Source organism: Phocoena phocoena, chromosome 8, assembly GCF_963924675.1.
Source record: "Phocoena phocoena chromosome 8, mPhoPho1.1, whole genome shotgun sequence".
NCBI classification, from domain to species: domain Eukaryota; kingdom Metazoa; phylum Chordata; class Mammalia; order Artiodactyla; family Phocoenidae; genus Phocoena; species Phocoena phocoena.
In genome coordinates, this window is record NC_089226.1 from 98,833,212 (window position 1) to 98,860,850 (window position 27,639).

At 37.4% G+C, this 27,639-nt stretch overlaps 1 protein-coding gene across 2 annotated transcripts; it reads left to right on the forward strand.

Moving 5' to 3' along the window:
- Positions 1-465: 465 nt before the first annotated feature.
- Positions 466-27,265, forward strand: ZFP91 (ZFP91 zinc finger protein, atypical E3 ubiquitin ligase). Of its 2 annotated transcripts, none has more exons than XM_065882554.1 (11): positions 466-809; positions 5,816-5,844; positions 19,218-19,427; positions 19,683-19,719; positions 20,087-20,191; positions 21,021-21,155; positions 21,938-21,988; positions 22,413-22,491; positions 23,779-23,893; positions 26,076-26,175; positions 26,755-27,265. In XM_065882554.1, the coding sequence occupies exons 1-11, from the start codon at positions 466-468 to the stop codon at positions 27,263-27,265; spliced, it is 1,716 nt and encodes a 571-aa protein (XP_065738626.1). The 2 variants fall into 2 exon arrangements, with proteins under 2 accessions (XP_065738626.1, XP_065738627.1); XM_065882555.1 differs by having other exon boundaries at positions 20,090-20,191.
- The last annotated feature ends 374 nt before the right edge of the window (positions 27,266-27,639 follow it).

A 27,639-nucleotide genomic window follows, 5' to 3' on the forward strand; every position in this document is an offset into this window, starting at 1 on the left:
TGCCCTTAGCGCGCATTGAGCTCCGGAGGTGAGGGAGAAAGGTCATTTTGGCATTGTCGCGAGACGCAGCCGTTTAACGGTGAGAACGGGTGCGCGGGGAAGAAAACCTCGCGCGCTCCCTTGGAGCCGTTTCCTGATTGGTTGAAGGGAGGGGTGGGGGAGGGAACCGGCACGCCGCTGCGTGAGAGACCTTGGGGGGCGGGGCGAAGAAGCCGTTCCTCCTCTCCGATTGGTCCGCTGCGCGTCTGTGGCGGGCGCGCGCGCGCCGCCTGCGGTAGAAGGCCTTGAGTGGCAGGGGGTGGGGGGGGGGCGCCTTCGGAGCTGGGCGGAGGGGAGGGGGGGAACGAGGAGCGCCGAGTGAGAGTGAGCCGGTCGCTCCGGGGGGCGGGGGGGAGCAGCGCCGCGGCCGCCGCCGCCTCCGCCTCCGCCGCCTGGGACTAGGGGGTGGGGGGCGGACGAGTCCCGATGCCGGGGGAGACGGAAGAGCCGAGACCCCCGGAGCAGCAGGACCAGGAAGGGGGAGAGGCGGCGGCGGCCAAGGCGGCTCCGGAGGCGCCCCAGCAACAGCCCCCTGAAGCGGCGGCGGCGGCCCCTGGGGGGACCGCTAGCAGCCGCGTGCTGAGGGGAGGTCGGGACCGGGGCCGGGCCGCTGCGGCCGCCGCCGCCGCTGTGTCCCGCCGGAGGAAGGCCGAGTATCCCCGCCGGCGGAGGAGCAGCCCCAGCGCCAGGCCTCCCGACGCCCCAGGGCAGCAGTCCCAGGCCGCGAAGCCCCCGTCTCCAGCTCAGGGCAAGAAGAGTCCGCGACTCCTGTGAGTAACGCAGTCTTTCAGGCGGTGGGAAAGACCCCCCTCTACCCGCACGCAACCCTCTCGGCTCCCGTAGCGATCACTCCACGTGACATCCTGCTTGCTCTGCCCCCTGCCGGCTCGCATGGCAGATGTCACGCCGCTTCCCTAGCCGTCTTATCACTTCTCTCTGGCTTCCTCCGCCCCCCTTGCCTGTCTGTCCGGCCACTTCCCCACTCCCTGAAGGCGTCCTTTGTAGGATACACTTCTTCTGCTCCTTAGTGACCCACCTCTTCCCCGCCGCCTCAGGCTTCTCCCGCACTCTGGCATCTGCGCTCCCTTTGTCAGCCTATCCCTTTCCCGCTTAGGGCGGCTCTCCAGTATTACATCACATCCCCATTAGGAAATCTACAGCATGAGCTTAGATCTTAGCATTCAAAATTGTGTCGTTCCCCTCACCACCCCCCCCCCGTCCCATTAATTAGCTCAAGAGCCAGTTGTACTAGTATCGTTATGTAGCTTTTTTCACTCTACTGAATTTTCACATCACTTTTCACTCGTTTTAAAAACCTGGGACTTAGTAGTCGGGTAAAACGTGGCTTGCCAATTTTAAGTATAGAGTCTTTCATGTAACAAGATGAGATGCGTTTTCTTTCATTTTTTTTTGACAAGTAGCTTATGTGTTTGTTTTTGCGTATGTTTTAATGTAGGAACTTGGTCCTTAAGAATTAGAATAATCTGAAAGTAGTTTCTTTATTACCTAGAGATCATAGAGAAACTAAGATGATCAGAAATATAAATATTTTAAATTGTTTATTAAAATGTTTCTATGCTGAAAATACTGAAGCACACGTGTTTGTAAATTCTAGAAATTAATCACATTAGCCATTGAATTCGTTACTGAAGGCATTTGTGTCTTTTGACTTTCAAGTGAAAAAAATTAGTAAAAGCAGGGAAAGTTGAAGGTGGGGGGAGAAATCAGTTTTAAATGCCCCCCCACCTCCACCACCACCCTACCTCCCCAGCAGAGAGCATGGCAATACTTTGCTTGTACAGACCTGATAGGTTTAGAACACTCCTGTTATGAAATTAAGAGTGAAGTCTGTGACCTTGGCATGCTTGTCTTAGAAGACTCTCAGAAAGAGAAATAAAATTCAAAGGTATATTGTGTATTATATGTGCTTTCAAATTATTAAATGTTATTTAAATTAACATAATTTAGAGAATTGTGTAAACTAAATTTCTGTGGACAACAAAAATATGTACTTACAAATGGTTCAGCTGCAATTAGGATTCTAATTGCTGTAAATTAATTTCATGGTCACAGAAAATTTAAGCTTCTGTATTCTCATAAATTTGAAGAGATATATCATTAGCCTTATTTGGGTATAAATTCCTGGGACAAATTAAACTGCTCCTGCCTCAACTTTATTATCTATAGGAGATAACGTTAATCTCTATGAGCTGCGTTTGTGAGACTGAAGTACACCCTGTGAAACACTTAACACAAAGCATGATATGTAGGAAATATTTACTGAAAGTTACTGTTTTGAGCAGTGATGTCTTTGGTAGAGGTAAAACTAGTGTGTAGTGGTCTTTTTCATGTAAATTCTGTGAAATTGGCTTTTTAATTCTTTTTCTGTTACCATACACAAGAAGGTTAATATCTTAATTTTTTAAAATTCCCTTTTATCTTCATCTACCCATACCTATATCTCCTTACCAAGTTTCCCTCCCACTGATCCACCAGCTTTACTTATAGAAATGATCTCTTAAGATTATACATAGAGTGGTAGTTTTACCAGCTGTCATGGTTTATTACGTTCCCTAACTCTTGGCAAAAAAGTACTAATGAGTCTTTTTTTATTTCCACATTATAAATGTTACTGTAGTTGAACTTGGATGAAGATGACTTAATTAAACCCCTTCAGTTTTTTTCTTCACAATATTCCTTGTGGGGAGGGAAGAATAGTCTTCATTCTTAAAGTCCCTTTCTCTCTCATCCAATATCATAAAAGATAGTAGTGTTCTTTTACCTTCACTTAGCCTCAGAACTCTCTCTTAATTTTATATATATATATATAAAATCCAGTTTTGATTGGATTGTTACAATACATTTTCATTGTAATAATTTTTTTGTTACACATTTTCAATATACTGCATGCCCTGGAAATCAAAGAACTAAAGCATTTCAGCTCCAACCTTGATTGAGCAGTAACTGGTCCTGGTACTGTGTTGACCCAGGGTTTATAAAGGAAAAGGAGACATGGACTTTATCCTCAAGGACTTTGCAGTAAAGAAGGAAGATGCATTGATTAGTGGAGATTTGTCAAATGTGTACATGGTTTACAGGTTTTCAGAATGATAAAATAAAATTTGAAACTAATTAAATGAGAAACAGTCCTTTAAGACATTTCAGTTTACTGAACCCTGGTCTAGTGCCTTCTCACCTTGATTCAGCCCTACTTTCCAAATAACATTTCCTCCAATAAATTCCCAGTCATCAGCTGTTAAACCTACATTTGTTTCTCTTGATAGAAGAGACAGCAGAGTGTACAGTAGCTTAATAATGTCAGTAAATACAGAGACTTGGATTGATTGTAACCTCTTTTCCTCTTACAAGGCAAAATAGCAGAGGAAAAAACATTGCTTTCTACTGCTTACTAAGTGACCTTGGGCAAGTCACTTAATCTCCTTAAATATGCTTCTTCATCTTTAGTTGATAATTTATGATTTGTGAAATGAGCTTTATAGTTAGATGACAATTATCATTTTTAGAAACTTTCCTAAGCTTATAACAACTTTTCTATTTGCATTGAAATGTTCAGAAATTAATGAAAAGAGTAGGAACTCTTTGTGAAGGGAAATAAAGAATTTTTCAGTGAATGTGCTCAAGATAAAGGCATGAAGTTAAATCTATAATCATTATAAATTAAAACTTAAAGGCTAATATTAAGGAAAGATAAACCAAATTTGAAGAAAGATTATATATCAGTACTAAGAATTAGGCTTTTCATTTGCTGTATTTTAGCCAATAAACTCTGGAGTTAAGATTCTTATGTTTCAAATACAGATGTTTATATACTCATCTAACTTAAAAATGTATATGTGTTTCAAATACAGATGTTTATATACTCATCTAACTTAAAAATGTATATGTGTGTGTATATGTATATGGGAATTTATATATATACACACACACCCACACACTCCAGCTTATTTCTGATTCATAAGTTAAAACATTCTTGCTTTCTGCTAATATGGAAACAATATATTGTTAAAATAAGACTACTTTAAATGTAAAAGGCTTATTTTCTTTCTCCCATGTGATAATAAGTCCTTTAGTTATCTGATGCATTTCAGAATTTAACACTTAAGTACTTTTTTTTTTTTAATTTCTCATTTAGCTGTTGAGGAAAGGTGTTCTTTCCTCACCACAGGGAATACAGGCTAAAACTGAATATTACTAGAGGTAAACCTACAGGCTCAGATGGGTTACAAATGAAGGAAACAAATACTGCTCTGTTTTCTGGTATATGGAGTTCCATTTTGGGTTTATTTTCTTGCTGAAAGTAAAATGGTAGTAAACCTTAGCATGATACCTTCTTGTTGCTTTTGTAAGGAAAAGGCAATGGTCATAATAGTGAGAATGAAGAGGCAGTAATATTCTGAATTGGAAAAACTTTTTTGACTCTTTGGAGAAGGCTTCAATTGTATTTAAGCCTGCAATCCTGAGTTTTGCTCTTAACAGTGATCAGTGTGGTAAAAGAAACATTGAACCATTCCAGAAGGCTTTCAGAAAGTTAATTGTATAGTGTTTCAAGATCTAACAATTGTTTCTGTACTTTTCATTTAGAGTTAACATGGTTAGCAGTATTCTTGTGTTAGTTGTTAATTGGGACATTAATAACATAATTTAAAGTTATTATACCAAGCTTTATTAAAAAAAATGGGATGAGAAAATGATATCTAGTCTTTCTAAAGAGAACAAAATATTTATATTATGCTGTGGCTTCTGTATTTGCTTAGATATTCTTCTGTAACATAAGAGTCTTCATTTGTGTTAGGTTTGCTTTCAGAGAAAAAGAGAAAACTACTGCTCAGAGATGCTGTGTGGCATCTTTATGGTAAACATCCAAGACATGTCAACTTTGAATGTGGGTAATGGCTATGAGGGGATTCATTATACCTTACTCGACAGTTACGTGTGATAGAAATTTTCCTGAATTAAAAACATGGGGATGACATTTTTTTTAGCCAGTATTTTATTACACATTAGCCTCTTTACTGTTCCTCTCCAATTTGTAAAGTGCAAGTTACATTTATTTCTGAGGTCCAGTCTGTTGCCTTTTTAGAAATAGATTTTGACTTGGATTTAACAAATGAATAATTTTAGGGTTTTCTTTTAGGTTCATTAAATTTTTATTATGAAAATTGTCAAATAAACACAAAGTAGAGAAATAGTATAATGAAACCCCAGTATTTATCACCTAAATTTAACAATTGAGATGTTGCCATGCTTGCTACCTTTATCCCCCTTCCCCCTTGTTTTCTTTTGGTAGAAGTGTTTTAGAGGAAATCTCAAACATTATTTCATTTCACCCCAAGTTACTGCATTTGTGTAGAATAAGGATATTTTTCTCTTATGACCATTTAATACAACAAAATTAGCAATATTTTCTTTGTATTAATATCTTTTTACAGTTAAAAACAACTTTTGAATGATACTCTAGCTGTGTGCTGTCAAATATGATAGCTACTTGTGGCTATTTAAATTTACGTTAATCAGAACTGAAAATTCAGTTCCTCAGTTACGTAGCTGTTTTAGGCACTCAGTAGCCACATGGCAACTACCGTATTGGACAGTGCAGATGTAGAATATTTTCATCACTCCAGAAAGTTCTGTTGGACAGTACTACTCTAGATGTTTTCTGCATCACTCTGGAGATGAACCTGAAAGAGGTAAATATTTGTGTTTTAAGAAAGTGTGCAAGATTATTCATTTAATATTTGATTCTCTTTTCTTTCAGATGCACAGAAAAAGTATCATCTGACAAAGGTAAGACTGAGTCATTCTTACCTCATGTACATTATATGACTGCTTTATAATCTGATAGAAATTAGAATGAGCTTCAGCCTAATAATTCAAATTGTTCCTATTTAAAAGTGACTTTTATTTAGTAAAGAATTACTGGAGTAGATAGAACCTATATAAGTTAACAGCAGGTTTGGGCAAGTGGAACATTTTGGCATTATTTAGAAACCTAATAATGGGAAATCAGATTATTTGATGTCACTTTATTGCAATTTTTAAAACTATTTGGTTTTTCAGTAAAGTAACAGGAATGATATAGACAGCATATATCGACAGAGTATATATAGACTGTATATATTCAGAGTATAGAGAGTAAAGTATAGACAAACTCTTGATACTTGTAGAGACTCATGTTATAAATGCAGTTTGAAGAATGTGGAGAGAAGAGTTTTCTAAGATTTTAGCCTGGTGAATAATTAAATGGGGTCATTAGGTCTTTCAAATAGCAAACCAAATACATGTATTAAATGTACTCTTCTGCTTATCTGGATTATGAAGGGAAGCTGATGTTCACTTTATCCTTTTAAATGCTTTTTTAAAAAGACTATTCTGGCTTTGCAGATGGGGTTATTAAAATTGCCTCTGTCATGTTGGGCCAGTTGCTCATTTATTAAATTTTTTTCCCCTAGTTATTGGCTGTGTTCCTTGATGCTGCATTCAGATACACAGCGTCCTTCCTAAAACTGGAACAGAGATACTTTTAAGCATATTTCATTTACAGTGTCTGGTCTTGGTCCAGTCCTAAAGGATTGATCAGTTAATTCATTATGTATATATATAACATAAATACTTACTTTTCTTACGTAGACTTTTCTCTTACAAAGAATGCTTTGCAAATATGTATAAGGCAAGTGTAAAACCTGAATTTATGCCATTGAGAAACGTCAGTGACCAGGTTTCTTTTTTCTCTGAATTTTAGAATCTAAGGCTAATATTTCATAGTATACCAGGCGTAAGTATTTTGTACTAGGCAAGTTTTTTGTGTAGAAAGTTTTGCATGACTATTTTGTTTAGCAAGTTTTGGATTTTGTTGCTGTTGATACTTAGAAATTAGAACATGTCTGCCAAGAATGGAAAGTCTTGTGTTCCTTACTCAGAGATCATTTTAGAAATTTTAGGATGAGGGGGAAATGTAGACAGGTGGCAGTCAAGTACCAGAGCAGTTTCTATTAAGACAAAAAGCAAAATCCGCAACCTGCCTTTATCAGAGCTAAAAGTACCTCCTGTGTCTAAAGACTACGTCTAAAGAAATTATTTTGGGTTGTCTTGAGGCGAGGTCACAGAATACGGTGGAAATTTTGAACCCTGCTGGAGATAAATTAATCACTGTTTGTGTCAGTTTCTTAAACCAGAGGTTGGCATGTTATGTACAGTTTTGCAGTTGAGGAGAGATTAAAACTGCATTGTGGCTAATTCAGCCTCAATCGATCCCACTTTAATCCACTAGTTAAATACTCTGGATCTAGAGTTAGAGCTCAGGATTTGAATTCAGGTTCTTCCTTTTATTGCAAATAATCCAATACACTGAATCCAGTAAGGACTCAATAAAAGGTAGCCGTTGTTAAGTTTGTAAAATTTCCAAGAAATACTCTCCAACCCCCATCTCAGTCTCTGCATTAGTTTACTTGTACAGTAGCTGTTCAACTCTATGAACAGTATATATAGGTACAGAAGTATACCTTATCTTATACAACTAGGTAGTGAATAAAGAAATGGAGGTTGATTTTCTAAAGGTACAGCTATCTTTTTGTTTTCTTACATTGAAAAGATGTTTTCAGGATTGTTTTTACTCTTATTTACTCCAAACAACTTGAAATTATGTGCTGCCCTTCAACTAAAGATAAGAACTTCGGACATGTTAGAATAAATGACTTGGCACACACGAAGAAACAGCTTGCTGTTGTTTCTAAATTATTAAATTGCAAAGTGCCATGTTCATTTTTCAAGCTGAAATAATAGAAAAGAAACATATTAGTGTAGGTCCCTGTTCTACTACATTTCTTTAACCCTGGTGGGTATATGTAAAAGAATGGAAAGTTGCTTTGCGAATAGTGTTTATTAATTCATTCAACAAGTGATCGCTTAAAACATGAAAGCTTGGTTTACCACTGCCAGAGATTATCACCATCATTGTGGAGCTTCCAAGAATGTTAGCAGAAATTCTGAGGGATGGGGCCTGGCTAATGCCTTTTTAACTTGGCTTTATGTTTTCATTCCGGTCTTTGTTTTGAACCAGTGTTATACTTAAGGTAATGAAGTAAAGGAATGGTTTGACTAAATGTAATTATTAATAATCCCAGTGTTACTTTGTCTGCTAATTTTAATTTCTTTCACTTTTCAAACCTCCAACCAGAACTGCCCAAGATAAATCGTAAAAAAGGAGACAGTAGTATCTTAATCTTTATTAAATGTTTCAAGAGTTTCATGGGATAATAACAAATATTACAGAGTCAAATAAATGTGGGCAGTGTTTGAGTCATCAAAGTTATTTATTGCAGGACTTCTCAGAGACTTTGATTTCGGGTACTATGCAATGTAAATACCAAAATATGCAGCAATTACCTATAAGACACCCCCTGCTTTTTTTTTTTTTTGTTCCCTCCATTTAAAGAATAGCTCATGAAATTAGAGCTTATGGGAAACAGTTTGGAATCCTGGGTGCTTGAAAATTTGATTGTATAAAAGTTTGGGTCTCATCTTTTATTCAAAATCATTTTACTGTTTTTAGTTACTCTTCCTGTTACAGAGTAGTGATGTTTGGAAAAGATTGCCTAGACAGAATCACCAAATGAGTTCATAACAGATCTATGAATTTACTTAGATTGTTTAAAGTTTTGACTATTTGCCTTATCTAGTTAATAACTTTCATAGCTTTAATTTCATCAGAGTGTTTCTGTTTTCCTGAGTTGGAATACCTTTGATTACTTCTTATCCTCTCATTTCCAGTATTTTTAAACAATATTTGTGTCATCCTTTAATATATAGAACAGGAATTCCCACCTTTTTTTCCCACTCTAACGAGAAAAATCTAACTTAATTTTTACCATTTGAGTTTCTGTGCAAAGGATGTATAGAACATTGTCTTCACAATTCTTTCTTGAAACATTAAAAGGACTCGCTTTCCCTGACTTTTTTTAATATTGCTGAGATTGGCTAATATTTCAAAATGGGCTTTACTAATTATTTATGGAAAACAAAGTAGAGATAATTATCGAAATACACAGAGTAGTACGATCAGGTTTCCGAAACTCAAGTTCTGACTATTATAATGCTTACGTCTCAAGAGGCTGACAGTACTTTAGATAGGTATTTTATCTATCCTATTTCCTTCCTAGCCCTTTATCTTAAGGTAACAGGAACCATATTATTTCTCTCAGTATGAGAATGATCAGCTCAACATCTTGTTCCATGTTGGCAATGCCCCATAACCTTTAAACCATTTTTCTAGTTCAAACATCCAGACCTCCTGTGGTTCTTCCTGAAGTGCAGACATACCTCATTTATGGTTAGTGTGGATTGTGACATAGGCTTAGAAAGCCTTGATTATCAGCTCCTTTCAGTTATGGGATGTTTCATCACTCAGGTAAATGAGTCTTTCTGTCCCTTACATACAAAAAAATAACTTTATAACGATTTGCTGATTATGATTCAGCATATCCGAACCATCTCAACACAGTTTATTCTGTTATACATAATAGTGATTTTATATTGAGATTCCTTTCCCTGCCAGAACCAATTTAGAGTTGCAACAGAATGCCCTGGTAGAAGAAAACTGAAGCAGAAGAAGCCTAAGGTACTGAGTGGGCAAGCCGACACTCAGCATATAAGAATCTGAAACCCCTGAAGAGACACCCGTCTCTGCGTGCAAGCACAACATTATCCTCACACTGAGATTATGGGTGGATGAGAACCTCTGACAAAAAGAAGTTCTCTGATTTAATGACCCCTGACCTTTTAAGTCCAAGAAGGAGCAAGCTCGTCTGAATTAAAACTAGCCAGGTTGATCTAACTACATCCAGGCAGATACCCCTTTAGCTTCAGGCAGTTAATTCCCTTAGAGGTAACTGAGGTTGTCTTTTGCCTGCCTGCTTCCTTGCGTGTGGCTTACTTCTTTGATCCTGAACTCCCAACTTACATCCTACCTTCTTATTGACTGATTCTGTATCTTTACCTCTTTGAAAATTTCTAAACCCCATTTTCTTTACTGTGAGTCTCTAAACTCTTATGCATTGTTGTATAACAAGCCATTCAAAAACTTAGTGGTTTAAGATACAAAAATTTGTTATTTCTCAGTTGTCCCTCTCCTCAGTGGCCTTTCAGTTCAGACATTTTCATGTCATGGTAGGCTCAGGTCAATGGTCCAAAAGCTGCAAGGCCTCTTGAAGTCACCCCACAGGATATAAGATCAACATACAAAAATCAACTGTATTTCTGTGTATTAGCAGCAAAACATTGAAATTATAAAATTTTTAAAATATCTTTTACAATAGTATCAAAAATACGAAACACTTAGGGATAAATCTGATAAAAGATGTGAAGTATACCTATACACTGAAAAGTATAAAACATTGCTGAGTGAAATTAAAAACCTAAATATATGGAGTGATGTGCCTTGTTCATGAATTTGAAGATTCAATATTGTTAAGATGTTATTTCTCCTCATATTGATCTATAAATGCAGTATAATCCAAGTCAAAATCCCAACAGGTTTGGGCTTCCCTGGTGGCGCAGTGGTTGGGGGTCCGCCTGCCGATGCAGGGGACGCGGGTTCGTGCCCTGGTCCAGGAGGGTCCCGCATGCCGCGGAGCGGCTGGGCCTGTGAGCCGTGGCCGATGAGCCTGCACGTCTGGAGCCTGTGCTCCGCGATGGGAGAGGCCACGGCAGTGAGAGGCCCGTGTACTGCCAAAAAAAAAAAAAACAAAAACAAAATCCCAACAGGTTTTTTTGTGAAGAATTTTGACCTTGAAAACTTCTTGAAAGGGTATTGGGGACCCAAAGGAGGTTGCAAACTACAGTTTCAAAACCATTAGCTTACCCTCTTTTTAATAGCGGATTTGATTCTTTAAGGAGAGAGGAAGAGATGAATTAGATACTTGGTGGGCATCCAACCATGACTACTACACATGTATGTTCTGTGTTTATTTAACTATTACTTGATTGAAGGACATTTGATATTTCTCAGGTGTCCCCCCAATTACAGGTGAATTTATTTACTGATTGATTGGCTGCTCAAGACATACCATACGTATACAAAGGTACACTTATTGGAAGTGTACTGCTTCATGAATATTCACAAGGCAAGTCCAGTCATGTAACCATTACCCAGCTCAAGAAACAACATGATCAACCACTCCTATGTGTAACCACCATTCTGACTTTGAACAGCACGAACGAGTTGTGCAGGTTTTTGAATTTTATATAAATGGGATAATACATTATGTTCTCTTTTTGTAGGGCCTCTTTTGCTCGCTGTATGTGACATTCCTCTATGTTGTATTTGTTATAGATTGTTTATTTTCATTGCTACGTAGTGTTCCATTGTGGGGGAATGTATCACAATTTATCCATTTTACTACTGAAGGGTATTTGGGTAGTTTTCAGTTACTGGCCTTTATGACTAATGCTGCAGTGCATATTTTATTAATATTTATTGAGGCATAATTTACATACCTTAAAATTCACACATTTTTAAGTGTGTAATTCAGTCTATATAGATTTGCCTTTTCTGACATCTTATATATAAACTTGTACATACAATATGTGAGGTTTGTTTTGAGTCTGGCTTCTTTCACTTAGCGTAAGATTTTTGAGGTTAATCCATGTTGTAGCATGTATAAATATTTTCATTCCTTTGCGTGGAAATACTCCATTTGATCTATCTGTTCATCAGTTGATCCACTTTTTAGCTAGCTACTGTGAGTAGTGATACTGTGAATGTTCTAAACATGCAGTTTTAGATTAAGAATTCACTTCCTTGAAGTAATTCTTCTTGTGGTCTTTCAGGTCAGTATCTTACATAAATGAGCTTCTCTTTTGGCTCTGAACCTAAGGCTGGGTGGAAATGAACCAAATCGGAATTAAGCTCTTGGACTGGCACGTTCCCATTCCTCTTTTAATGATTAGGTGTGGTATAGTAGAAAGAATATAGACTTTGGATGTAGGTATACCTGAGTTCAAATCTCAGCTCCACGATTTAATATGTGAGCTTGGGAAAGTCAGTTACTTGCTTTCCTCATCTATAAAAATAATAATTACTTGGCAGGATTATGAGGACTAAGTTTAGAAAAAGGGAAAAAAAATTAGGCACTTAATAAGTATTTAAGGTTTGTTAGTTTCCCAAAAGAAACGTAAATATTTAAATAAATAGAGATGAGACTTTTACTCTGGTTTCTTCCAGCCTATCAACCAACTATTCCCTATTTACCCCAAATCAATGTTAGCTCTATAATCTTGGGTAAGTCATTTAATTTCTCTAAGCCTCAGTTAGGAAAATGAGGCAATCTGAAGGAGGACCAGGTCATGTTAGGATAAACCTTAAGACTTGAACTATTTTGTCATGATGAAATGGCTGTCACCTTTTGGAATTTGATGTTAGGTTGTTTTGAAAGGATTATTGGTTGCTCAAGGATTGAGGAAATTTATGTTTCATCTTTTGGTACCTATAAGAATTGGGAGAAACATTCCTGCCAGTAGTACCAGTCTTTTTATCTCAATTCATAGCATCAACCACTCTTGATTTGTCCCTTCTTTCTCTTTCCAGAACGTGGTTGTATTCACTGTGCCTGCAGTGGCTTGCCTGGTGTCTTCCTTCACCTGGGCTACTGTGGCTCTTTTCTCTTCTTATCACTTATGTATCAAGGAGCCTCTTCAAAGTCACCTACCGTTATGAGAAACAACTACAAATGGTCTTTGAAGCATCACACAGACAGAACTTGGTTCTTTTCTATCTTGTCATGATTATCCTAATGTGTGGGTTATCCTCTGTTGTCAGGTTCTACTCTGAGAACCTGAAGTGCTCCTTTTTTTCCCTTTGTATTTTCTTTTTAAGGTGAAATTCATGTAACAAAATTAACCATTTTAAAGCATAGAATTCAGTGACATTTAGTACATTTATAGTATTGTGCCACCATCACCTCTATCCCCACCAAAGAAGACCCTATACCCATTAAAGGTAGTCATTTCCCACCCCACCCCCATTTCTAGCCTCTAATGAACATTAATTTGCTTTTACCTTAGTTACCTTAAAACATTACTCTGAATTTACCTCTATTCTGAAGATTTCATGTACGTGTAATTGTACAATATGTGACTTTTGTGTCTGATTTTTGTCCTATAGCATAATATTTTCAAGGTTCATCTGTGTTGTGGCATGTATTAGTACCTATTGGTACTTCATTCCTTTTTTTTATGAATTTTAAAAACAATCTATTTTATTTTTGTATATTGGAGTATAGTTTATTAACAATGTTGTGTTAAATTTCAGGCATACAGCAAAGTGATTCAGTTATACATATACATGTATCTATTCTTTTTCAAATTCTTTTCCCATTTAGGTTATTACAGAATGTTGAGCAGAGTTCCCTGTGCTCTACAGTAGGTCCTTGTTGGTTATCTGTTTTAAATATAGCAATGTGTATATGTCAGTCCCAAAGGTACTGCATTCCTTTTTTTATGAGTAACATTCCATTGTGTGGATATACTGCATTTTGTTTATCCATTCATTGTTTGACAGACATCTCACTTGTTTCCACATTTGTGGATTGTACTGTTAGGAACATCCATGCACAAGTATTTGTTTGAATACCTGTTTTCACCTTTAGGGGTATATACCCAGGAGTGGAATTGCCAGGTAGTATGGTAATTCTATGTTTATTTTTTTTGAGGAACTGCCAGATATTTTCCACAGTGGCTGCACCATTTTACATTCCCACCAGCAATGTACAAGAGTTCCAATTTCTCCACATTCTCTCCTACACTTGTTATTTCTCATTTTTAAAATTATTATTGTAGCCATCCTAGTGTGTATGAAGTGGTAATCTCATTGTGGTTTTGATTTGCATTTCACTAATGACTTACGTTGAGCATCTTTTTGTGTGACTTTTGGCCATTTGTATATCTTCTTCGGAGAAATAACTGTTCAATTCCTTTGCCCATTTTTTAATTGGATGGTTTGTCTTTTGTTGTTAAATTGAGAGTTTTTTATATTCTGGATATTAGACTCTAGATATATGACCTGCAAATATTTTTTTCCATTCCGTAGATTTTCTTCATTTCTAAGAGTTACTTAGTATTAGCTCTTACAATTAGGTCTTTGATCCATTTTGAGTTAATTTTTGTGTATAGTATAAGGTAAGGGTCCAGCTTCATTCTTTGCATGTGGATATCCATTTGTTGAAGAAGCTGTTCTTTCCCCGTTAATGGTCTTGGCAACCACGTCGAAAATTATTTGACCATAGACGTATGGGTTTATATCTGGACTCTCAGTACAGTTTCATTGGTCTTTATGTCCATCCTTATGCCAGTCCCACACTGTAGTACTGATTGACTACTGTAGCTTTGTAGTAACTTTTGAGATTGGACAAAGTGAGTCCTCCAATTCACTTTTAAGATTGTTTCGGCTAGTCTAGGCGCCTTGCATTTTCATATGAATTTTAGGATCACATTTTCAATTTCTGCAAAAAAGGAAGCTGAGATTTTGATAGGGACTGTATTCAATCTGTAGATCTATTTGGGGAATATTGCCATTTCAGCAATATTTAAGTAGTTTTTTGCTTTTTGATTGAATTGTAAATGGAATCATTTTCTTAACTCCCTTTTTGGATTGCTCATTGCTGGTATAGTTAAAGTAATTTTTGTCTGTTTATCTTGTATTCTGCAACTTTGCTAAATTTGTGTATTACCTTTAATAGTTTGGGTTTTTTTGCAGATTCGTTAGAAATAAGGTCATTTCATTTGCAAATAGAGGAGTTTTACTTCCTCCTCCTATTTATGTGCCTTCTTTCTCTCTTGCCTAATGCTCTGACTGGAACTTCCAGTACAGTGTTAAATAGAAGTGGAGGGAAAGGGCATCCTTATTTTGTTTCTGATCTTAGGGAAAGAGTTTTCAGTCTTTTGCCAGGGAGTTTATTAGCTCTAGGGGTTTGATAAATGCCTTTTATCAGGTTGAGGAAGTTCTAGTCTATTCCTAGTTTATTGTGCATTCTTATCTTGAAAGTTTGTTGATTTTGTTAAATGCTTTTTCTGAATCAATTGAGATGATCTTGTGGGTTCTTTTTTCCTTCATTCTATTAATGTGGTATATTACATCAGTTGATTTTTGGGTGTTGAACTGCTCTCATAATCCTGGGATGCATCCCACTTGATCGTAGTTTTAATGTGCTGCATAGTCTTAATATGTGCTGGATTTGGTTTGCAGGAATACTGGTCTGTAGTTTTCTTGTGATGTCTTTGTCTGGCTTTGGTATCAGAGTTATGCTGGCCTTACAGAATGAGTTGGGAAGTGGTTCCTCCTGGCCTTTTCTTTCACTGGGAGGTTTCTGATTACTAATTCAGTGTCTTCACTTCTTAGAAGTGTGTTCAGATTTTTGGTAATTTGAGCCTCCTCTTTTTTTCCCCTCCGTCTAGCTAAAGGTTTGTCAATTTTGTTGATCTTTTCAAAGAACTAACTTTTGGTTTCATTGATTTTTCTCTGTTGGTCTACTATTTTCTTAGATATCTCTGCTCTACTCTTTATTTCCTTCGTTTTGCTAGCTTTGGGTTGGTTTGCTCCTTTCTGCCCCCTTTTTCTTTAAGGTGTGAAGTTAGGTTATTGATTAGACATGTGATTTTTTTTTCTATTTTAATGTAGCCATTGATGTCTATAAATTTCCCTCAGAACACTGCTTTTTCTGCAGCCCATGTTTTATGATATGTTCTTTTGTTTTGTGGTTGTGGTGGTGGTGGTTGGCCACACCCCATGGCAGGCAGGATCTTAGTTCCCCGACCAGAGATTGAACCCTTGCCCCCTTGGAAGCGCGGTGTCAGGGAAGTCCCTCAATCTTTTTAAATTACTTGAGTGGCTTAATATATGGTCTGCTCTGGAGAATCTTCTGTGTGTACTTGGGAAAATGGTGTATTCTGTTGTTTTGGGGTGAAGTATTATATATCTGTTAGGTTTAATTTTGTTTTAATAGTGTTGCTCAGGTCCTCTTATTTCCTATTTGAATTTCTGAGTAGTCATTTTATTCATTACTGAAAGTAAGATATTGAAGTTTCAAAATTATCTTAGTAATACCTATTTCTCCCTTCAATTCTGTCATTTTTTGCTTCATATATTAGGTATGTATAGGTTTATAATTCTTGTATCTTCTTGATTGATTGACTCTTTTATTAATATACAGTGTCCTTCTTTGACTCTTGGAACAGTTTTTTGGCTTGAAGTCTGTTTTGTCTGATATTGATGGAGCCACTTGCTATCAGTTTGTTTCCCCCCAAAAGATGTTGAGTACCTGTGAATGTAACATTACTTGGAAGGAGGATGTTGAGTTTCTTGTCTGTGTAGATTTGTGTCTTTTTTTAGATTTGGGGGCATTTTTATCCTTTATTTCTCCAAGTATTCTTTCTGTTCCATTCTCTGCTCTCCTTCTGGGACTCTGTATGTTGATTTGCTTAGTGGTCCCCCACAGGTCTCTTAGTCTCTGTTAATTTTTCTTCATTCTTTTCTTTCTATTCTTCAGACTAGATGCTCTCAGTTGTGACCTGTCTTAAAGTTTGCTGATTTGTCTCCTTTCTCAAATCTGTTGTTTAATGATTGCAGACATTATACTTTTCAGCCCTAGAATTTCTGTTTCGTTCCTTTTTATAATTACTGTTGTTTTGTTGGCACTTTTCTATTTGTTGAGACATCATTCTCCTGATTTCCTTTAGTTCTTTGTCAGTGATTTCCTTTAGCTGTTTGACCATATTTTAAAAAATCATATTCTTTATCTTGTGTGGTCTCTCTAAAGGCTCTGTTTGGTTAAGCTTGTGCCCAACGTGTGATTTGACAGAGATTTCCTTATGTGGCTTGTTTAACTTTTTTCTTGCTTCAGTGTTTACTTGGTTGCTGTAAACCTATAACTATATCCCAGAGTTCTTACAAAGTTGATTCTGGCAGGTGTGTGGTGTGTGTGTGTGTTTCTGAAAAGGGACATGTTTGCTGATGTCACTCTCTGACAATGCTTTTTTTTTAAACTATGGAGTTTTACGGAATGGGTATGTTATTCAATAAAATAGGCTATTATGCTTTATAAGGATAAGCAATTCTCATCAAATTGCTGTTATTTGTCCAGTGGATAATATCCACAGTATGAGAAGATGTAGGCATACAGTCCTTTCATTGTGAAGTATAAAAGAGCTTTATTGAGTATAGGAAGTTATGGAATAGGTTTAAAGTCCAAATTAGCGTAGCTGGGTTGAGTAAAAGAAATAATTTTCTCTTCATTATTTAATGTTCAGTACTTTATGGAGGGTATTGAATTGCTCCCTTTGAAGAAATTTTCTTAAAAGCAGCCATGACCTACGTGTAGAAGTCCTTGATTACTAGTCTCAAGACAGGATTTTAAAATCCAAGTCTGCTGAGATAACTTTGTGATCTTGAACAAGTTGTCTTCATTGGCATTCCAGTTACTTTAAGGGGAAAATTCATTGGACTGTACTTAGACTAGTTAATCTTTAAGATATTTTCAACTGTAAACTTTTTATTATTATTATTTTGATACTTGAAGTAGCTCAGATAGTAGAAAGGTAAGAAAGACATTTTAATGGTGAAAGGGAAATCAAAGGAAACGTATATCTGATTTAACAATTATGTCCGTTTTTTTAAAGTTCCCATTGCTATTCATATCTGCATTTCAAATGAATGTTATTTCATTACCTTAATATGTTCTCATAAAACTTTTAAACAGTGTAGTTAAAGCTGAAATATCCCCCAGTCACCACCTTGTTCCACAGTGGAGGATACTATAGTTTTTCAGATCATTTTTTTAAAGGTTAAGCAAAAAAAATTACCATACTGTATGTGTGTGTGTGTATGAAGTTTTATTTTTTCCATTTAACAACATTTTTGCCAGTAATTCCATGTCATTCTTTACAGATACCTCCATATGTTTTATTCTATCTTGGTGATATATCATGGTTTATTTAATAAACAGTGCTCCTTAATGTGGAGAGTTAGGTTGTTTCCATATTTTGGCTATTATAAACATGTTATAGTGAACCTCCATGTGCCAGTTCATTTTCCTAGGGTAGATACTTTGAGGTGGAATTACTGGAAGTATTTTTGGACCTTCCCCTGGAAGGTGACCAGTATTTATCTCAACTTCTTGAAATCTGTCCAGAAGTGTTGTTGTGATATATAGATATAAATACATAGATTTATTTATTTATACCATGGGTATACACACATATATATAATATTTGGACACTTTATGGATGTGGGTTTTATAAGTGTGGTTATAGTTTTGTAGGATAAATTCCTAGTAGTTGAAATGAACATGAAAAGGTATATGTACTTATAATTTTGATAGATGTTGCCAGATTGTCCTTTATAGAAAGGTTTTGCTGGTGTTCACACTGTTATCTCTATTAAGAGTTCCTATTTTCCTACAGCCTTGCCAATACAAACATTTGGATCATTGCCAATACGCTAGGGGAACAATACTACAGCAATATGATTTTCAATTGAGTTTCTCTTGTTATGAGTGGATTGAGCTTTGTTGTCATTGTTTTTGTTTGTTCATATATCTGAAAACCATATGTTTTTACTGAGTTGCCATTTTTCTGTTGGGCTGTTAGACTTTGCTTATAGAGGAATTTGCCATGCAGAAAACTTTATATAGTCAGATGTATCAGTCTTAAGACCTAAATTCTGTGCTATTCTTAGAAAGGACTACCATTCTGAGATTATTAAAAGGATCTTCCATGGTCAATATAGGCTCACTTTTAATATACTAAGTAAAATTATTGAATAGAATCAAGGGAAGGCATTCCTACCATGGAATTCCTCTTTATGGAATTCCTCTTCAGTACTTAACTTGAAGCATTGTTAGATTATTAAATCATCTAGACGTGTGCTTCTTTCTTATAGTAGATCTGGTCATCTTTTTGGGACCACTCACTCAATTTAGTTTTATCAAATTTTACTCTCATCTTGTTGTTTCTATTATATCAGTAAAATTCTGAGGTTCCCCCCGCCCTGGGGAGGGGAGGAAAAAAACCATTTATCATCTTTCCATTGACTATATTTATAAGAGTAGATATACAGAGATTGTTATTGGTTAACTATAAACTTTAAAAGAATGATGTATGTTTTCATTTAGATCCCAAGGAAGAGAAAGAGGAAGAAGGTTCTACCGTCCCTCAGGAAGTTTCCGTTGCTGCAACTAAGCCTAGCCGGGGCTGGCGTAGCAGTAGCAGGACATCTGCCTCTCGGCATCGTGACACAGAGAACACCCGAAGCTCTAGGTCCAAGACTGGTTCATTGCAACTCATCTGCAAGTCAGAACCAAATACAGATCAGCTTGATTATGGTACAGTGAATATAGAGTATGGTTATTTAATAACCAGTTGCCTGTTGATTTTAAACGTAATGTTGAACATTTACCAGAACAGCTTAACTTTCAGGGGTAAGTGTGGTGTTATAGGAAGGATTCCTTTTTGACATTTTGCAGATAATTCTCCTTTTGTATGATTACCCTAGGCAGTAATTTGGTTTGAGTCTCTTGGCTGCAGAGAGAAAATACCTATACCTACATAGATAAAGTTTTGTTTTGGACTTTTTCTAGGTGTTGCAGAAGAGCATCAGTCTCCAGGTGGCATTAGGTAAGAAACTTTTCATATTTCGTATTTAAGCCCTTGGGGATGTAGAACACAGTCAGTCATATCACATGGCTCAAGTTGTTTTCTACTTGAAATAATTGTCAATTGTTTTTTAACTCTTAGTGTCACTGAGCCATCATTGCCTTGCCTTTATTTAATGAAGTGATAGCATGTCTAGGATTTATGTATTTTTTGTTTCAATTATTATTCTTTAGGATAAGCAGCTAGATTGCAGTCCAACTACACCATAAGCATGAAAATCCTAGATAACTTACTGTAAATCTTCAGCTACCTGTAAATAAATTGCTGAATAAAATCAAGTCAGATATAATTCATACAGCTGGAATTTCTAACCTCTGCTTCTTTTTAGCAGTGATGAGGAGGAAGAGGAGGAAGACGAGATGTTGATCAGTGAAGAAGAAATACCATTCAAAGATGATCCAAGGGATGAGACCTACAAACCCCACTTAGAAAGGTATGTCTCAATCTGTCAGTGAAAAATAAGTTAGGAAAGCATTGTTGCATGCTTTTATTTCACCTTGTTGCCAAACTAATGGATATGGACTTAATTTTAAATAACTAATTATGCGCTTGTTTTGCGAATCTAACATTATTATGATGTCTGCCTGTTTTATCTTAAGGTATCATGAATTGCTTGAATACTTAGAATTTTTTGCTTTTGTTTCTCTTTACAGCTATAGTGAGATTTGATTCTAAGGCATTGTTAGCTTGTGGAGGGGGCGGGTTGTCTCATAGGCTCTAAATATATGTATGATGTACATATGAGGAATAGCTGGCTGGAAACCACATTTCATGGACTGAGGAGCATAATTTTATTTTAATTTTTTTAATTTTGCATTTATTCATTTTATATATTATGAACATATTCTCTTTTTTAAATTTATTTTATTTATTTATTTTTGGTTGCCTTGGGTCTTCATTGCTGTGTGTGGGCTTTCTCTAGTTGTGGCGAACGGGCTTTCTCTAGTTGTGGCAAGCAGGGGCTACTCTTCGTTATGGTGCACGGGCTTCTCATTGCGGTGGCTTCTCTTGTTGCGGAGCATGGGCTGTAGGCGTGTGGGCTTCAGTAGTTGCAGCGCGCAGGCTTAGTTGCTCCGCAGCATGTGGGATCTTCCCAGACCAGAATTGGCAGGCGATTCTTAACCACTGCGCCACCAGGGAAGCCTGAGGAGCATAATTTTATAATAAATCATTGATCACTCCTGGCTTTACCCTTTTGTCACAGTTGTCCTTGAAAGGGTCCTTTGCTGGATACCAGTATTGAAATGTATTTGTATTTTCAGGGAAACCCCAAAGCCACGGAGAAAATCAGGGAAGGTGAAAGAAGAGAAAGAGAAGAAAGAAATAAAAGTGGAAGTAGAGGTAGAGGTGAAAGAAGAAGAGAATGAAATTAGAGAAGATGAGGAGCCTCCTAGGAAGTGAGTAGGCAATTCCTACTAAAAATGGAAATTTAACAGATTTTTAAGCCACTAGTGGAAAAAGGGTAGGAGTGTGAGGAATGATATTGACATATACATATTGCTGTCTCAAGCAGCTGACAATTTCATTGGAAAGACTCTGCTCAAAAGCTTCAAAAGTTTAATTCAAAGCAATACTTAAGAGACGTTCAGTTGAGTGGGTAGGACAATAATAGCTCTAGGGATGCCGAGGAGGTAGAGGTAGCAAGAAGAGTATGGCAAATATGGATCCTCAGAAGAGGGGCAAATAAAGCAAATGATGTAATAACCTTGATCAGGTGAAAACTTTTGGCTAGCAATTATTTCCTGTTGCAGAAATAGCTCTTTTAAGTGTCTAGGCTTTTGTCTCTATTGCAAGGAGAGTCTAGTTTATGTTCTTAGGGTTTTTAGATAATAGACTTGTTTATTCTACTTTTTAAATTGATTAAATATAAGTGATAGACTTCTCACTGAAACAAGTCTTCAAGTAGTAACCTTGAGGTTTATCCAAATCTTCCATAGAAATGTGTAGTTTATGAAAGGTATATATTTTAACTTGTGGTGCAGACTTATTTGTAAGTGAAATTGCTTCAGAGTGAAATGTTTGTTTGGTTTGCCAGATATGTCTTTGGCTTTATGTATTCTGGGTTATCCTTTGTTTCTGCCACCTGCTCTTTGGTCTTGAGGGTATGTCCTCAGCTCTCCTTTACTATATAAGCTTCAATCTGGAATATGTGGACAGTTACTCTGCTCTTTAATTATAGGAGAGGAAGAAGGCGAAAAGATGACAAAAGTCCACGATTACCCAAAAGGAGGTGAGTAATTTATACTCCTGCTGTGTTGTGCCTTCTTTCTGGTGGTGGGCACTTCACTCACATGTTCAGCCCTCATAATTATCCTGTGGGAATGGCTAGTTAAAAATTTCACAAAAGCAACTTCATTAGTGTCCTTGATGCAGAGTTACTATGTTTTTATTTCCATTGCAGGATCTTAAAGTTTCTAAAAATTTTAACACTTCTTTGCCTTTTGGGGAGTTACTAGTTTGTTTTGTGCTCTTTTTTAAAAACTCTAAACATTTGGCAATTTCTGGTTACTTCTAACATAAATTCTGTGCAGGCTATAAACGTAGAGATTTTAATTCTTCATACTGTAAAATACCTATTCCCTATAGTGCAGTTTGGCCACTGTGCAGACTGCCTCTTTTCTGTTGCTAACTTTTCTCCTACATATTGCTAATAGAAAAAAGCCTCCAATCCAGTATGTCCGTTGTGAGATGGAAGGATGTGGAACTGTTCTTGCTCACCCTCGCTATTTGCAGGTCAGTGAAGTTGTTAAATAAGGTAGCCTTGCAGGTTACGTTCCATTTCTAGTTCTCATACTTCATGAGAGTTTACAATTTGTGGACTTGTGTAGGCTTTATCATTAAATGTGTAATGTCAAGGAAAATCTTTTTGTAAACATCAAATTACTTCAGTTGAGTTTCTGTTGTTGTTGTTTTTAAGTGATTTAGAACCTGAGCTTAAATATTTCCTTGGGATCTTGGAATATTCCAGTGTTCATGGTGTAAATACTCCTGATACAAGAAATGATTGCATAACAACACACCAAGACACAGTGGAACAGATTTTATTTTAATGTGTATTTTTAAAGAATAAAATTAGCAACTAAAACCAATGACTTTTTGAATCCTATTTAGAATAAATTATAAAATTTTTAGTTTTTAGGTTTTTTTTTAAGTGAGCAGGGTTTTTAAAAATAATTTTATATAAATTGCTGTGCATTCTGTATGTTTTTAAAAATTTATTTTTTATTTTTATTTATTTTTGGCTGCTTTGGGTCTTTGTTGCTGCATGTGAGTTTTCTCTAGTTGTGGTGAGCAGGGGCTACTCTTTGTTGCGGTGCGCGGGCTTCTCATGGCGGTGGCTTCTCTTGTTGCGGAGCACGGGCTCTAGGCGTGCGGGCTTCAGTAGTTGTGGTGCATGGGCTTAGTTGCTCCACGGCATGTGGGATCTTCCCGGACCAGAACTCGAACCCGTGTCCCCTGCATTGGCAGGCGGATTCTTAACCACCGCGCCACCAGGGAAGTCCCAGATTTTTTTTAATGAGTAAAGATACAGCTTGTATTTAGGTCTGGCAGAAAACATGAAGGTGAAATAATAATTAAGAAGTGTTTGATCTTTATTTAGCAGCAAGTATAACATAGACTAAGGCCTTACTTTCTGATTCTGGTTCTACTATAATAATGGTAGCTACGCTTCTTTTGTCATGTACTGTTTGCTGCACTAAGCACCGTACAATATATGATCTCTGTATTCCCACAACAACACTACAACACAGTTATCATTACCTCCATATAATACTTCCATCTGGAAGTATTATATTCTAAGATCATGCCACTAATGAACGACAGACCTAGACTGGAATCACCATCTATCTGTTTCTGTAGCCTGTGTTCATAATCATTTTATTATACTGCATCCTGTTCATATACAGAGTATTTGGTTTTCCTTCAGCACTTTTGACTTAGCAAAGGAATGAGCTAAGTAAGCTAAGCTTTCTGGAATCCTTATTTTTTATCCCCCTTCACTTTCTTTTACTGTTTTAGCACCACATTAAATATCAGCATTTGCTGAAGAAGAAATACGTATGTCCCCATCCCTCCTGTGGGCGACTCTTCAGGCTCCAGAAGCAACTTCTACGACATGCCAAACATCATACAGGTATTTCTTAAATAAAATGTTTATCAGGTAGCTAAATTCACTGATGCAACGTCACCACGTTTGTTTTACAGCTAAGAAACCAGAGGCTGAGCAACATTAGGTAACTTGCCTGTGGTCACACAGCTAGTTTTAGCAGAACCGGGGTTTTCTAATTCTGTCTCAGGTAAATAGATACTCGTAGTAACTACCTGGACTGAAAATGAGGAGTATGTGGAGAAAGCTGAAACGGGAAGGAGGGCTGCTCATCGTTCATGTTACCTACTGAGGAGCTCTCGACTTCTGCTCCTATTGGAATCGTAAAGGCTAGCTACTAAGTTCACATGTAACCTCCTGTTGGAGGAGGAGCTATTGACTCAAAAAGAGAAACTGAATGTCTTTGTAATTCATGTTATAGAATGGATTCAGACATCATTCATTTTTATCCACTTGACAGTCTCAGTGCAGTGTAGCTAATAGGAACAAATTAGGCTGGGTATTAGTGGTAATTGAGCATATGCCAGACACTTGATATTCTTAATAATCCTTGGAGGGTAAGACTAGGAATTCCAGTAGCAGAGATTTCATGTCTCTTGCACAAGGTCATATGGTCAGTGTCATATATATACCCTTTCTATCATTTACTGAATGTGTGACTTAGGAACGTTACTTAATTTCTTCTCACTTTTCCTCATTTGTAAAATAAAGCTAATAATGTTACCAATAACACTGAGTTACTACAAGGATGAAATGAGATAACCTATAAAGTGCTGTTTGCTACACAGGGCCGGGCACCTGATAGCACCGCAATTTAAACTCAGGTCTTGGTCACTCCAAAGTCTACTGTCTTTGCATTACACTATGTTTCTTCAGAGAGTGTGCTGTCTCCACTGTTTCTTGATAGAAGCTGCCATTTCTCCACTCGTTCTCCCTGTTACACTGTTTTATTCTATAGAAAAGTAATTTCTGACAACCAGTTTAGACTGTTTTAGTTAAATATTACAAGCCTACTATGACAAACAGTGTTTTAGAAATTCAGTCCATTCTAGATATTTATATTTGGTTGATACAGTTTTATGATGTCAGTGTTAGAGAGTTTTCCTTTTCCAAATTAGTGTTTACTGGCTCCCTTTGAAAATACAATTTATTTAAGCAAGTAGAATGCCCCACATGGGTTTGTCATGCGACTGTGGAGCTGGAAAAGTGGACAAGACCTGAGAGATACTAAGAAATTGTCCCTGAGTTAGAAGTATGCATTTTTAGACCCTACCACTCATCATGTAGAACATAGACCAGACTTGAGCTCCATTAAGAGATGGAGAATCTCAGGCCTTGCGTTAGACCAATTGAATCAGCGTCTGCATCTAATAAGATCCCCAGGTGAGTCCTCAGTACATTCAACTTTGAGAAAAACTTGACTCTTCTCCCACACTTGGTTTTAGAACTGTTTGGGATAGAATGTAAGATGAAATTGGATACTGTTTGCCTTTTGACTTATCCTTGTGTTTTTACTGTGACTATTTCTAGTAATTTTTAAGTGAAAGGCATAGAAAATGGGTAGTGGCCATTTATTCAACAAATGTATGTTGAGCATCTGTTTGTCCACTTTCTCCCCAACCAGTTGATAAGAAATTAAGTCCAGTGTTCCTTTGCCCCATAGAATTTTTGAGAGAAGTTTAAATTGTTTATCTTGGGTAACTTTTTAAAAAAATCTGAAATAGAAGATATGAGTAGCACTTTATATTTGGGTCACTTTTCTTTAGGGAATGCCAACTTCTTTTGTTGTTGTTGAACGCTAGATTCTTTATATGTAAGCATTCAGCTTTCACAGTCTGTGAAAAAAGCTGTTTTAAGAATAAAAGCTATGTAAAATGTAGTTGTTTACTTGCTAACCAATTTATGCAAGGTCTGGATTACTGGTAAAATTAAGATTAGGATTCCAGTTCTCATATTTCTGTCTAGCTGTGTTTTTTATTTTTGTTTTTTAAAATAGGTTCGTATGCTACTGAATGAATGGACTAAGAAGAGATAAAAATGATATTATTATAAGTTTTGTTTATCCGAAGTGCTTATATATTAAAAACAGTATTGCTTGTCCTCTAAATTCACCTGCCTGATCATCTGCTTACTTGTTATAAGCTAGGAAAAAATACTTAAGACGGATTCTAAATGGAACACTAAATAACCACATTATTTTTCTTCTTAGATCAACGAGATTATATCTGTGAATACTGTGCTCGAGCCTTCAAGAGTTCCCACAATCTGGCAGTGCACCGGATGATTCACACTGGCGAGAAGCCATTACAGTGAGTACTTGTTTACTGGTGAACATCTGGGGTCTCAGTGCATATACCCCACTTGAGGGTTAGACCCTTTACAGACATTTCACCTGGCACTGCTATTTTACTTCTACCAAATTAAAGAGTGGGTATTGGGCTTCCCTGGTGGCGCAGTGGTTGAGAGGCCGCCTGCCGATGCAGGGGACATGGATTTGTGTCCCAGTCCCGGAAGATCCCACGTGCCGCGGAGCGGCTGGACCCGTGAGCCATGGCTGCTGAGCCTGCACGTCCGGAGCCTGTGCTCCGCAACGGGAGAGGCCACAACAGTGAGAGGCCCGTGTACCGCAAAAAAAAAAAAAGAGTGGGTATCGATTAGGGGAGCTACTTAGTCATGTTTTTCTTTTGTTTTCCTCTTTTTCAAACAAACAGAAAGGGGAAAAGATCAGATTAGTTTTCTATCTATTAACTTTTCCTAATCTTTCACAAGAAGTATATATTACTGACTGTTGCTTATAAATGTAACCTCTAAACTCTCACCCTGACACTAAATGAGAGGTCTCTTTATTTCTCTATTTGATCAGCTATTTCGTTTTTCACTCTCCTTAGATGCGAGATCTGTGGATTCACTTGTCGGCAAAAGGCATCCCTTAATTGGCACATGAAGAAGCACGATGCAGACTCCTTCTACCAGTTTTCTTGCAATATCTGTGGCAAAAAATTTGAGAAGAAGGACAGCGTAGTGGCACACAAAGCAAAAAGCCACCCTGAGGTGCTGATTGCCGAAGCTCTGGCTGCCAATGCAGGCGCCCTCATCACCAGCACAGATATCTTGGGCACTAATCCAGAGTCCCTGACACAACCTGCAGACGGTCAGGGTCTTCCTCTTCTTCCTGAGCCCTTGGGAAACTCCACCTCTGGAGAGTGCCTTCTGCTAGAAGCTGAAGGGATGTCAAAGTCATATTGTAGTGGGACAGAACGGGTGAGCCTGATGGCTGATGGGAAGATCTTTGTGGGAAGTGGCAGCAGTGGGGGCACTGAAGGGCTGGTCATGAACTCGGATATACTCGGTGCTACCACAGAGGTTCTGATTGAAGATTCAGACTCCACTGGACCTTAGAGGAAGGGAAGACTTTGGGCACTGGGACAGCTAAGACTTTGTATTTAAAAGACAAAAAGGACAAAAAAAAAAAAATTTAAAGCATTTAAAATCTAGTAAAATAACTGAAGGGCCTGCTCTTTCCATTGTGGATCACAGCACACGTGTGCACACACACGCGCACACACACACGCACACACACACACACACATCCCCTCTTCTCCCTCTGTTGTCCCCTTTATAAAATTGATGTTGCCTTTACCAGAAAGCTAGACAAAGAAAAAGCAGCAGCAGCTCTTAAAGTAACGGTTATTCTTATACTCAGTTCCAGCCAGGCAGACTTCCTGCTCATCAGCAGATCCCCCTTTTCAGCCTGTAACTCTGATGTGCTCTGG

What these genes read in the sequence shown, in the direction of transcription:
- ZFP91 (XM_065882554.1), top strand. Translation starts at nt 466, where the DNA reads ATGCCGGGGGAGACGGAAGAGCCGAGACCCCCGGAGCAGCAGGACCAG. An exon ending in AAAAGTATCATCTGACAAAG is followed by an intron (nt 5,845 to 19,217) that starts GTAAGACTGAGT and finishes GTTTTCATTTAG; the next exon opens with ATCCCAAGGAAGAGAAAGAG. An exon ending in TACAGATCAGCTTGATTATG is followed by an intron (nt 19,428 to 19,682) that starts GTACAGTGAATA and finishes GACTTTTTCTAG; the next exon opens with GTGTTGCAGAAGAGCATCAG.